This window comes from Mustela nigripes, chromosome 3 (assembly GCF_022355385.1).
Source record: "Mustela nigripes isolate SB6536 chromosome 3, MUSNIG.SB6536, whole genome shotgun sequence".
Lineage (NCBI taxonomy): Eukaryota > Metazoa > Chordata > Mammalia > Carnivora > Mustelidae > Mustela > Mustela nigripes.
Window position 1 is genome coordinate 197,348,851 of NC_081559.1, and position 12,300 is coordinate 197,361,150.

At 59.4% G+C, this 12,300-nt stretch overlaps 1 protein-coding gene across 1 annotated transcript in view; it reads left to right on the plus strand.

The window, feature by feature from the left end:
* Nucleotides 1-4,256: 4,256 nt before the first annotated feature.
* Nucleotides 4,257-12,300, plus strand: part of ADCK5 (aarF domain containing kinase 5) — a 9,487-nt gene continuing 1,443 nt past the window's right edge. The window contains exons 1-9 of the mRNA XM_059395378.1: nucleotides 4,257-4,322; nucleotides 8,671-8,777; nucleotides 9,669-9,818; nucleotides 11,009-11,084; nucleotides 11,284-11,484; nucleotides 11,569-11,709; nucleotides 11,793-11,906; nucleotides 12,013-12,144; nucleotides 12,222-12,297. Coding sequence (XP_059251361.1) covers nucleotides 4,272-4,322; nucleotides 8,671-8,777; nucleotides 9,669-9,818; nucleotides 11,009-11,084; nucleotides 11,284-11,484; nucleotides 11,569-11,709; nucleotides 11,793-11,906; nucleotides 12,013-12,144; nucleotides 12,222-12,297 — 1,048 coding nt within the window. The 5' untranslated portion in view covers nucleotides 4,257-4,271. The remainder of the gene's footprint in view (nucleotides 4,323-8,670; nucleotides 8,778-9,668; nucleotides 9,819-11,008; nucleotides 11,085-11,283; nucleotides 11,485-11,568; nucleotides 11,710-11,792; nucleotides 11,907-12,012; nucleotides 12,145-12,221; nucleotides 12,298-12,300) is intronic.

Here is a 12,300-nt window from a genome sequence, read left to right on the forward strand (position 1 = left end):
CTCCAAATGGTTCCAGACAAACATTAGGTTCCAGACAAATATTAGGACTGGTGTTCCAGCTCTGTGAAAATGTTGCTGGTATTTGGTACGGATTGCGTGGAGTGTGTAGATTGCTCTAGGTAGCATACACATTAAAACGGTGTTTGTTCCCGTCCGTGAGCATGGAACGTTTTTCCATTTCCTTGTGTCTTCCTCGATTTCTTTCATGACTATTCTATAGCGTTTTGGGTTATTTATTTATTTATTTATTTAAAGATTTTATTTATTCATTTGACAGAGATCACAAGCAGGCAGAGAGGCAGGCAGAGAGGAGGAAGCAGGCTCCCCGCTGAGCAGAGAGCCCGATGTGGGACTCGATCCCAGGACCCTGGGATCATGACCTGAGCCGAAGGCAGAGGCTTTAACCCACTGAGCCACCCCGGTGCCCCGTGTTTGGGGTTTTTTAAAAGATTTTATTTATTGGGCGCCTGGGTGGCTCAGTGGGTTAAGCCGCTGCCTTCGGCTCAGGTCATGATCTCAGGGTCCTGGGATCCAGCCCCGCATCGGGCTCTCCGCTCGGCAGGGAGCCTGCTTCCTCCTCTCTCTCTGCCTGCCTCTCTGCCTACTTGTAATCTCCCTCTGTCAAATAAATAAATAAAATCTTTAAAAAAAAAAAAAGATTTTATTTATTTATTTGACAGATCGCAAGCAGGCAGAGAGGCAGGCAGAGAGAGGGGCAGCCGGCTCCCCGGTGAGCAGAGAGCCCAATGTGGGACTCTGAGATCACGACCTGAGCCGAAGGCAGAGGCCTAACCCCTGCACCACCCCGGCGCCCTTCTGTATTTTTCTGAATACAGATCCTTTGCCTCTTTGGTTAGGTGTATTCCTAGCTATCTTATGGTTTTCGGTGTAATTGTAAATGGAATCAACTCCTTGATTTCTCTTCCTTCTGCCTCATCGCTAGTGCGTACAGTACAGCTGGTTGCTGTGTACTGATTTTATTTATCCTGCAACACTGCCAAATTCCTGTGTGCGTTCTAGCAGTTCTGGGGTGGAGTCTTTTGGGTTTTCCACGTAAGTACAGGTGCATTTCTATTAATTTTTGTGACTTGCAATGAGCAGCTGCGTCCCACAACAGTGAGGCAGAGGATTCCCCAGGCTCATTTCCTACCTGTGGGAACATTTCTGTGCCTTGGATTCCTCTTCTGCTGGAGTGCAGAGGGCGGCTGACCTGGCCAGGAAGCAGCCTTGGTTCCTGTCACCTCTGTAGTTCTGGGTCGGCCTCAGCGCGAGACGCAGCATGTGCTGCTCAGAGCTGTGGACTGGGTTGTCCGCAGTGACCTTTCATTCCCGGATGTGCTCTGTGTAACCGACAGGGCGGAGGGACGCCCTCGCTCAGCCTGTTGGTGACCTTTGTGATGTCTGTTTGACTCTCACTACTCAGAGCCTTTTTTTCCCTACTTTATAGGCTGCTAGCTGAGTCCCAGGTGAGCAGCACTGCACTCTGTTTGTACAGGCAAGCTGTGCACACACTCGTGTGTTTCCCACGAGAGGCCGGGGGACAGAAGGCCCATTTCATCTCGTCCAGACTGGAAGGCTTTGAGGTGGCGGGTGCAGAGACAAGTGTAAGCTGCCCAAGCCAGGCGGGGCGTGGGGTCGTCCTGGTGAGAAGGCACTGGTCCGTGGGGGAGCAGCCTGGGGACCCACAGCTCTCTCTTGGCCTGTTTGCTGGTGCGCTCTGGTACTTAAGCTCTGGGTGTGATTTGAGTTTCATGCTGGAAATTCCCCTGGACTGGTTTCTGGAAGATCTGACTATAGATTCTGTCCCTTCTTTATAGACACGTGACTTCTTTGGGCTTTGGGGCTGTCATTTGGATGATGGGGCTAGTTTGAGGAAGACTGGCCATCCCAGACTGGAAGGAGCCAGGTACCTGAATGAGCTTGTGGACCCTGGTGGGGGCTCTGGAGTTGTCAGCATGAGGCCTTGTCCTTGGAGTTCTGTGCAGAGCCGGGCTGCTGCCAGGGCTGCTGGTCTGGTCTGTCTTACACACTGTGGCCTTCTGGTTGCTCACCGAGCATCCAAGGTTGGGCCACGTGGGGTTCTGGATCATCCCATCACCATTTATCTGAATTCAGCCGGCCTTCCTGGGCTTCCTGCTTTCTGTAACAAGCCCTGCACGAGATCCTGGGAGCACAGAGATGGTGGAGAGGTGCGCCCTGCAGTCTGGCAGACACTTGCGCCGCTTGCAGAGGTGGGGGGGGTGTGAGAGTCGGGCCTGGGGAATTCGGGTTCCGGTGAAGGCCCTTTCAGGCAGGACAGCAGCCTGGGGAATAGCGCTGGGCCTGGTGCTGCGTAGTCTGTCCAGGTTCAACCAGGGGAACCTTTGTTATGGGAGTGTGGGTGAGAGTCCCTCGGCGCTGGGAAGTACCTTGGGGAACTGTGAGATGCAGCGGAGACCTTACCGATGCAGAGGGAGCTGGCACTGGGGCCTGTGGCCGGTTACCTTTCTGGCCTTGCTGCGCGCCCGTGAGGCTTGTGGCAGCTCCGAGCCTTGTGCCTTAGGGTAAAATGATTGAGAAGCAGCGCGCTCCTCTGTGAAAGAACACGAGGACAGCCCTTCCTGCTCGGCCCTCACGGGCACCTGGAGGGTCTGGGGGTCTTGCGACGCTGGGTATAGCCTGCGGCCTTGGGGCAGCTGTGCCCGGTCTCCGGCACGTTCCCTGCCGGCCTCGCTGCAGCCTGGGTGCTTGCGGCCTCAGAATCGGGAGCCTTCTGCTCCCCCTCCGGTTTGCAGGCTGGAACAGTGCGTGGATCTTTACTGTCCGGACCTTGTGAAGGCTCACGTCTCAGAATCATCATCATCGGTCAGCTTCGGCCATTTTCCTTCTGGGTCGGGGGCCGTGAGCTTCTGCAGAAGTCCGGGAGCGCACCGGAGCTGCGCGGCCAAGCTCTCCGTCCTTTAGTCGGGCTCCTTCAGTCGCTCCTGCCCGTCTGCCGCGGTCCGTGAAGCACTTCTCCCTGTTCGTAGGGGCCTCTCTCGGAGGTGGACACGTGCCGGAAATGGTCTCGTCTCTTCTGGACTAAATGCTGTTTTCCTTCTGAAAAAGCAAGGGGAAGCTGGTGGCCTTTTAACATCAGTTGTTCAGTTTGATCTGGACCGTGTGCGCTTGTGCGCGTTAGGTGGGGCAGGCTTCTGGGCGCGGCACCGTCGGCAGGAGAGGAAGGGCCTGGGGACCCGCCGGCGGCTTGGCGCAGCGAGCAGGAGGGCTGTGGAGAGCAGCTGCTCCTTGACCCTAGAATGGCCTCAGCGTGCTCATCTGCCTGGCCTGGCGTGCGGGCCGGGCGCCGTGTGGCGGGTTTTGCAAATGCTCACTTGACCCATACCTTGACCCATACCGTACTGTACAGTGGTCCAGGCTTTACAGACCGTGGAAGGGAGGTATCGAGAGGGAAGTAGCCTGCCCTCGCTGGACAGCTGGTGCCAGCAGGAACCTGCATGCCAATTCCAGGCTCAGAAGTCGGCATTCCTAGACTGCCCCTTCTCAGCCTTGGCTCTCCCTGAGTCTCTAGGCCAGGTCATCCTGGGCACTGTCTGCTCTTGGGCAGGGTCCCTGGTCTCCACACACTCAATGCCAAGAGGACCCCTTTACCCAGGTTGTGACAACCAAGAGTGTCTCTAGACAGTGCCCGGTGTCCTGGGTACGTGGTCGCCCGTGGCGAGTGGCCCCGCCCTGCCCTAGCTGCCTCATCTTCCTAAGGCCACCTTCCTAAGGCGTGGAGAGAAGGCGCTCTCTCACACCGCCGGCAGGACTGCAAGCTGGAGTAGCCCTTCGGGAGAACAGAAGGGCGGTTCCTCAGAAAGTTACAGCTCGGGGTGCTTGCGTGGCTCCATCGTTAGGCGTCTGTCTTTGGCTCAGGTCATGGTCCCGGGGTCCTGGGATCGAGCCCTGTGTCGGGCAAACTGCTCCGCGGGCGGCCTGCTTCTCCGTCCCCGGCTCCCTGTGCTTGTGTTCCCTCTCCCTGTCTCTATCAAATAAATAAATAACATCTTCAAAAAAAAAAATTAAAAAGCAGTTAAAAATAGAGCCACCCTATGACCCAGCATTTGCACTACTAGCTGTTTACCCCCAAAATACAAAACCACTCATTCAGAGGGGTACATGCCCCGGTTTGTTCACAGCAGCATTATCAACAGTGGCCGAATTGTGGAAGCGGCCCAGGTGCCCTCGAGTGCTCCTGGATGAAGAGGACGTGGTGTGCGCAGTGGAATGTTCTTGAGCCACAGACAGGAATGAGGTCTTGCTACCTGCAGCAGCACGGATGGAGCCGGAGAACAGTGCGAGTGAGCACAGTCAGTCAGGGGCGGGCCGATGCCACACGCGGCTCATCGGTCTCCCAGGTGGGATCTGAGAGACAGATGAGCAAAGGGAAGAACCAAAGAGACAAAGCAGGCCCTGGACTGCTCAGTCTAGAGAATGGAGGTCACTGGAGGGCAGGAGGGTGTCAGGATGGGAAGCAGGGCTGGGGTCACAGAGGGCGAGGGGCGCCAGGTGGTGGTTGAAGTGCTGAGTCACTGTGTCACACACTCACGTAGCATGCACGTTGGCTGTGCTGGAGGAAAATAAAAACTTAAAATAGGGCCGCCTGGGTGGCTCGGTTGGTTGACCCTCTGACTTGATTGACCTGGTTGACCTGAGATCAGGTCGTGATCTCAGGGTAGTGAGATCAAGCCCCATGTCAGGCTCTGCACCAGGCATGGATCCTGCTTAAGATTCTCTCCCTCTCCCTCTGCCCCTTCCATGCCCTCCCTCTGTCTTCCCCACTCAAAAAAACCAAAAAACAAAAGCAACTTACAAATATCTGACAATAATATAGAAGAGAGGAAGGTTAAAAATAGAACTGACGGCGTACTAAAGTATTTGAAGCTGGGGAAGGTGGTAAAAGCAATGGCCCCTATTAGACTTTGTCAGGTTAGGGAGTCGGTCATAGCATAGCTCAGTCGGTCATAGCATAGCTCAGTCGGTCACAGCATAGCTCAGTCGGTCACAGCATAGCTCAGTCGGTCACAGCATAGCTCAGTTTACTTTTACGGAATTGCAACACTGTAAGTCTATAAAGGAAACAACAGGTCACTGCCTTCCGACTAGGACTCGCATAGCCTAGCAGATGCCTGTTGACTTAGATCGTAAGAACATTTAAATACAGGGACAAGGGGGCGCCTGGGTGGCTCAGTGGGTAAAGCTTCTGGCTTCGGCTCAGGTCATGATCTCAGGGTCCTGGGATCGAGTCCTGCATCGGGCTCTCTGCTCCGCGGGGAGCCTGCTTCCCCCCCTTCTCTCTGCCTGCCTCTCTGCCTACTTGTGATCTTTCTGTTACATAAAGAAATAAGAAATCTTTAAAAAAAAAATTTTCAGGGACAGGCATACAGAATGGATGCATGTAGCTAACTGTGCAGATGCTGCTGCCTGCAACCACACGCCGTGTCTTGCTATAGTTGTTCCTATTTCTATTTGAAACCACATATTTTGGGGGCACCTGGGAGGCTGAGTGTTTAGGCATCTGCCTTCTGCTCAAGTCATGATCCCAGGGTCCCAGAATCGAGCCCCACATCGGGCTCCCTGTTCAGCAGGAAGCCTGCTTCTCCCTCTCCCACCCCCCCTGCTGATGTTCCCTTTCTTGCTGTTTCTCTCTGTCAAATAAAGTCTTAATATATATATATATATATATATATATTACATATATATTATATCGGACCATTTGAAAGTAAGTTGCGGACGTTTTGATTCAACCTCTAAACATTTCAACATGCATCCCCTAACAAGGCCATTCTCGCACAGCGTCATCTCACCTGGGGTGTGAACAGGAACCCCCCACGCTTGCTGCATTCTGACTAGAGTGTTGGCCCCGGACTGTGTTCATAAGAGCCTTACTGCCGCCTGAGGTGTGCCTGGGCTCTTGTCTCTCTAGCCTCCCAGGTGACAATTTTTTTCCTGTGATTGTGTTTTAACTTACTGTTATAAAAAATTGCAAACATTGGGGCACCTGGGCGGGTGGCTCAGTGGTTGTCTGATTGCTTTTTTTGAGAGAGTGAGTGAGCACGAGCAGGGGGAGAGGCTGAGGGAGAGGGAGAAGCAGGTTCTCCGCTGAGCAGGGAGCCCAATGTGGGACTCAATCCCAGGACCCTGAGACCATGACCTGCCCTGAAGGTAGTAAGCATTCAATTCTTTTTTTTTTTTTTCTAAGATTTTATTTATTTATTTGACAGGCAGAGAGAGGAGGAAGCAGGCTCCCCGCTGAGCAGGGAGCCTGATGCGGGGCTCGATCCCAGGACCCTGAGATCATGACCTGAGCCGAAGGCAGTGGCTTAACCCACTGAGCCACCCAGGCACCCCAAGCATTCAATTCTTGATTTTGGCTCAGGTCATGATCTCAGGGTCCTGGGATCGAGTCCCCGGCTCGGTCCTCGCTCAGCGGGGAGCCTGCTTGTCGCCTCTCCCTCTGCTTGCTCGCTCGCTCTCTCTCAAGTAAATCTTTGTAAAAATTTGCAAGTATTTATAGAAGCAGAGAATTGATAAGTGACTGTGCCCGGCACCAGTGTTCCCAACTCATGGATCCCGATGACTTTCTGAAGAGGCCAGGCCGTTGAGAGGGTCCTCGAACCCTGGATCCACTCAGCAGACGTGCTCAGGGTCACAGACCGTGAGGGCAGCGCTCCGGTTCTTACTCAGTGGGCTTGCCGTCCTCCTGAGAAGAGCAGAAGCACAGCCACGCTCTCACAGGCCGGAGGGCCAGGCCGGGGTGGGAGGGCGTCCCGGCGCTCCCAGGCTCTCCGGCACCAGCCTGGGGCCATCTTGCCAGGTCCCCACGCTTGCCCCGAATCCGCTCGGCACCACCCAGCCTCACCCTCCTCCCGGGCTGACCTCCCAGCACAGTGCCCACTCCCTGCAGGAGAATGCCAGGGCCCCTCGGGGTGCCCTGCCTGGCTCCGGCTCACTTGGCTGCCTGCTCTTTGTGGGCACAGCCCGCCCGCCACCTATGAGCTGCCACCACGCTTCCCAGCCGCATAGGCCTCTCCTCCCCAGAAATGCCCTGTGCTCTCCTGGCTTCAGGCCCCCCTGAGTCCACGTTCTCTGTGTAGGGGACCCTCTCTGGTGCTCACGTGGGAGTCCCGCTTGCTGCCAGATGGCAGGACCCTCCCTCCTTGGTGCCCGTGCGGTCCCTGTGTCTCGCTGGCTTTGTCTGCGTCCGCAGCCCCTGGCTGGATGGGGGCATCTCCGGCAGGGTCTGTGGGAGGGGAACGTGCGGCGGAAGAGCGGGCTCGGGAGGAGTCGGGGGGCCGGGGCTGTAGGCCCGGAGAAGAGCAGGCAGGGCGGACGGAGCCTGGACAGAGGCATCTGAAGGGAGGGCGTGGTGCACACGAGGCTTTCCCTCCAGCGCACGTGCTTGTGGCCACAGACCCCCGTAGGGCAGGCCATCACTGATGTTCTGAGCGGCTGTCACCGGGTGTCTGTGGTCACAGATGCCCATCCTCTGGGCTTCTGCCGCGGAGCCTGCACAGAGCCGCGTGCCCAGGGCCTAGCAGGTCACAGGCCAGAGGGCAGCGGGGGGCTGCCACCCTGGCCTGCTCTCTTGCCCAGAAGCCTCCGGCTCTGCCTGTGGTGCCTTTCTCGCCTCTGTGGGTTTCCTTGAGGATCTGCGCTCACTGTGTGTGGCCTCGCCGAGCAGAGCTTTTCTGTCAGCCTGTGTTCTCCTCTTGGGACAATAGGTCATGGACCTTTTCCTTTGACTTTTGTGTTGTTTTGCAGTCCTTGAAATTGCCTTCAGGGCTGTGTGCTTTGGCCAGAAAATGATTGGAAAGCCAGTCCTTTATTTGCTTCAGGGTTCATGGTAATAATGCTAACATCTGTGCCGTGGGTCATTACTATACATAACCTTTTTTTCTCTATAAAGGGATTTGCGGTTGGCAATTTGTGGTTCAAGACCTCATAAGACCCCATAATTCAAATAAGATTGGGAGACCAAGGTTGTCTGAAAGCGTAGGAGGGCCGTGATGCTTCCGTGGTTGCTGAAACAGATCAGCACGCTGAGCGGTCCCCGTGGTCCTTGTGGCCGGCTGTGGCGCGTCTTCCGCTTGGCCTTCCCTGCCCTCTGCCGTGTCTCTGCCGCTGGGGTTCTAGCAGGTGTTTCCAGAGCAACCACCGGCACAGGGTCCGTTTACTGCTTCTGCCCCCTGCCGCGACATCTTTCTGACATCTTTCTGATTGTGTAATTAAACATTACACATCTTTGGAAATTCAGAATGACTTCCTGAGGCTACTGGTCAGTGGGCTGAGAAGCAGAAGGATAGTCAGCCAGAGGTCCCAGGGCCACCTGGAGAGGGTCCGAGGCAGGAGCAGAAGGGACCCGTGGAGGTGGGCTGGTTCTAGTGATCTGTCGTGGTGCCTCGAGGCAGAGGCTCCTGGTGCGGACAGTATAGCCTTGCCTGCTCTCATGTCATGCTCGGATCTCGGCCGCGCTCCCCAGAGGTGGGATTGTCCTTGCATTCCTGAAGCGAACGCGTGGGCCTGGCCCTGAGCACAGGCCCTGCAAGTGCTGACCTACGTTGGTGTGACGTACTGGGGCCTTGGGAGGTGCCGCTTGCCCCTCAGCTCGGGGCCGGGGTGACCCTGTGCCGTTTGTTCCCCTTGCAGTCCCGGCTCTGCCGCTTCCACTCCGCCCTGCTGCAGAGCAGCCGGGACCCCTGGCTGGCCCCTGCTGCCCTTTCCAGGAGAAACCTCCGGGTCCTGCCTGCAAAGTGGTGAGTTCCCCACAGCCCTGGGTGCCCTCTATGGCCCGTGCCCCTTGCCAGGCAGGATGGAAGACCTCCCTTGTGGGGCCCGAGGCTGGACTTCTCTGTGCTTCTGCTGGCATGACAGATGCGTCTGCTCCTCCATGTGGTGGCCTGGAGTCGCCAGCCCCTGCCCCCGCCAGGGACTGACACTCCTGGGGCGGGACTCTGCCGGCAGCAGCGTGAGCACACGGCGGCGGCTAGAGCTGTGTGTTCTGGGAAGACAGTCGCTGGCTCAGAGTGTGCAGGAGGCCCGGCTGCCGTGGCTAGGGCCAAAACAAGCTGCAGAAGCAGCGAGAACTGGCGGCAGGAGGGTTCCAGGCCTGAGGCCAGTGGGCAGGACAGCGTGGGAGGGAGGCAGGAGGCATCAGGAGGCCGGACTCGGGCCTGGCGGGCTGCAGCGAGTCACCTGAGCCTGCACTCGCTGCCTGGTGGCCTCGGCACAGACGTGTGACTCGATGCCGGGCTCCTGTCAGGCTCTCCCCTCCATCCCCGTCGCCCTCGCATCTGGCCCGGCTCTGCCGTCCTGGCACTTGGCAGTTCACTTGGGCGGCCTCAGGGCAATGGCCGCAGGCTCTCAGCTCTGCCTGTGAGCTGCTTTCCTGCTCACGGGCCCTTGGAGCCTGGCGTCCAGGGAGTCTGCAGGGCTTGGGCTAGGTGATTGGGAACATGCTGGTGAGCACACGGGCCTCTGGACCCCGTGTCGCCTGCAGGGGCTTACGGTACAGCTGCGGCTCCCCAGGGTGGGCCGGACCCCAGTCATGAGGGCCCCGCGGGCTGTGGGGAGCAGAGGCCGGCAGAGCCCTGGCCCAGAGGCGGGACAGGAAGTAACCTGCACCACACGCCTCTGTCTCCCTCCAGGTCCCGCAGACCCCAGCCCCTGTGGAGGAAGGTGCTCTCTGCCACGATGCTGGGGGTCCCCCTGCTCCTTGGGGCCCGCTACCTCACAGCAGAGCCTCAGGAGAAGAGAAGGATGAGACTCGTAGCGGACGGTGTAGGGCGCTTCGGCAGGTAGGGGGGTGGGGGCATGGGACATCTTTCTCCCCCAGCCAGTCCTGTCCTGAGATGTGTGGAGCCTGGGCTGGAGCTGGGAGGGGCTGCAGGGTTTGGCTGGAGTCTTCCGAGCCGCCTTCCAGACCCTGCAGTGCTGCCGCAGGGACGTGGTGCTGACGAGCCGTGTACCCGGGATGCGGCCTCTTCCAGACCCTGCGGATCAGCCTTGGAGGGCAGAGAGCTGGTCCGGCTCCTGCCAGCTGCTGGGCAGACGGGCGGCTGCCTCCTCCTCCTCTTCCCCTTCCTCTTTTTTCTCCCCTCCACTGCCCCAAGGAGAGTGGGCATCCGGAGGGCACGGGGACTCGGGCGGGAGGGCTGCCAGCCCTGCTCCACTCCCCGTGGACTAGAGACGGACAGTGTCTGGTCATTACTCTCAAGGGTGCCTTCCACTGAAGGCCCTTCTCAGACTCCCTCGTCTACCAGTGCTAGATTCCTGGGGTAGGGCTGATCTTCCCATCGGAGCCCCTCGGACAGACGTTTCTGCTGTTGCTCAGACCCAGGAATTCCTACAGCCGGGAAGGCCTGGCTTTGAGTGAAAACTCAGTCTAAGCCAAACCCACCACTGGGCTGGGCTGGGCTGAGCTCGCCCACTGCTGGCCTGGGAGGCGGCTCGCATGCAACCTTGCTCCAGGTGGCTGCTGCGGGGTTGGGGCCTGCGGCTCTGAGCACCTGCAGCCTCTCGACCCTGGTCCATCTCTCAGGGGACTCTTAGGCCTTACTAAGGCCTCTGGGCACTTAGCCAGAAACTTGGCTGAGATTTGTGCTAATGGAGACCATGACCGTCCACAGGTGACCGTCGCACAGGTCCTAGTGCTGGGAGAATGCGGAAGAAGCCCGGCCTGGTCATGAGTCCCGAGCCCCCCCTTCCCGTTCTCATCCCGTCTGTCCTGGGTGCTCATAGCTGTGCGCTCAGGCACAGGAGTGGTGTGGACACAGGCTGTCTATAGTGTAGACCAGGAGCCGAGACTGCCCTGCTGGCAGTGCTGAGTAAGGAAGCTGGATGGGAGCCTGTCCTCTCCCTCCCGGACCAGCCCAGGAGCCCAGCTGCCCCGCCACCTGCTCAGTTTGGGGCCAGTGGTCTGGGGCGGGGGCGGGATGGCTGCAGGGCCCTGTGCCTTGGGGGTGCTAAAGGCAGCCTCTGCCGACAGGTCTCTGAGGATAGGCCTGCAGATCTCCCTGGACTACTGGTGGTGCACGAACGTAGTCCTGCGAGGCGTGGAAGAGGTTGGTCCCGCCCCCAGCCCCGGGGGGGGGGGGGGGGGGGCCCCAGGGGGGGGGGGGTGGGCCCCGGCCCCAGCCGGGGGCGGGGCAAGGCTCACGCTGGGGGAGGAGGGGGACAGGGACACGCTAGAGGAAGGAGGGTGCTGGGGCACTGAGGCGGCGCCCGCCTGCCCCCATCTCTTCCCTCCATGCCTGTGGTCAGAACAGCCCGGGGTACTTGGACGTGATGTCAGCGTGTCACCAGCGGGCAGCTGACGCCCTGGTCGCCGGGGCCATCAGCAATGGGGGCCTCTATGTGAAGCTGGGCCAGGGGCTGTGCTCCTTCAACCACCTGCTGCCCCCGGAGTACATCAGGACTCTGCGTGTGCTGGAGGACCGGGCCCTCACGCGTGGCTTCCAGGAGGTGAGCCCTGCTCTTGGGTTGGGGGCTGGGCAGCCTGGCAGCCTCCCCTGCCGCCACTCCGTGAACCCCCCCGCCCCCTGCCAGGTGGACGAGCTGTTCCTCGAGGACTTCCAGGCCCTGCCCCACAAGCTCTTCCGGGAGTTCGACTACCAGCCCATCGCCGCCGCGAGCCTGGCCCAGGTGCACCGAGCCAGGCTGCACGACGGCACGGAGGTGGCCGTGAAGGTACGCCGGGGCCTGCCCCGCCGCGGCAGGGTCCGGGGCGCTGCCAGCGGCCCCAGGTCCTCCCCACAGCCTCGCCAACGCAGGTGCAGTACATCGACCTGCGGGACCGTTTCGAGGGGGATGTGCGCACGCTGGAGCTGCTGCTCTGGCTCGTCGAGCTTATGCATCCCAGCTTCGGCTTCGGCTGGGTCCTCCAGGTCAGCGCCGCCCGGAGGTGGACCGGGGCGCGTGGGGGGCCGCAGGCCACATGCTGGGGTGGGCCGGTCCCCAAGCCAGATCCTCAGCTGCCCGTGTGGCCCCCAGGACCTGAAGGGCACCCTGGCCCAGGAGCTGGACTTCGAGAACGAGGGCCAGAACGCCGAGCGCTGTGCCCGGGAGCTGCGGCATTTCCGCTACGTCGTGGTCCCCCGTGTGCACTGGGACGTGTGCAGCAAGGTGGGCGGGGCCCCTCCGGGGTGGGAACGGGCGGGAACGGGCAGCCCGGCCCAGCTCAGCCGCCTGCTCTCCCCCAGCGCGTGCTGACGGCCGAGTTCTGGGACGGCTGCAAGGTCGACGACGCAGGCGCCATCGAAGGCTTGGGGCTGGCGGCGA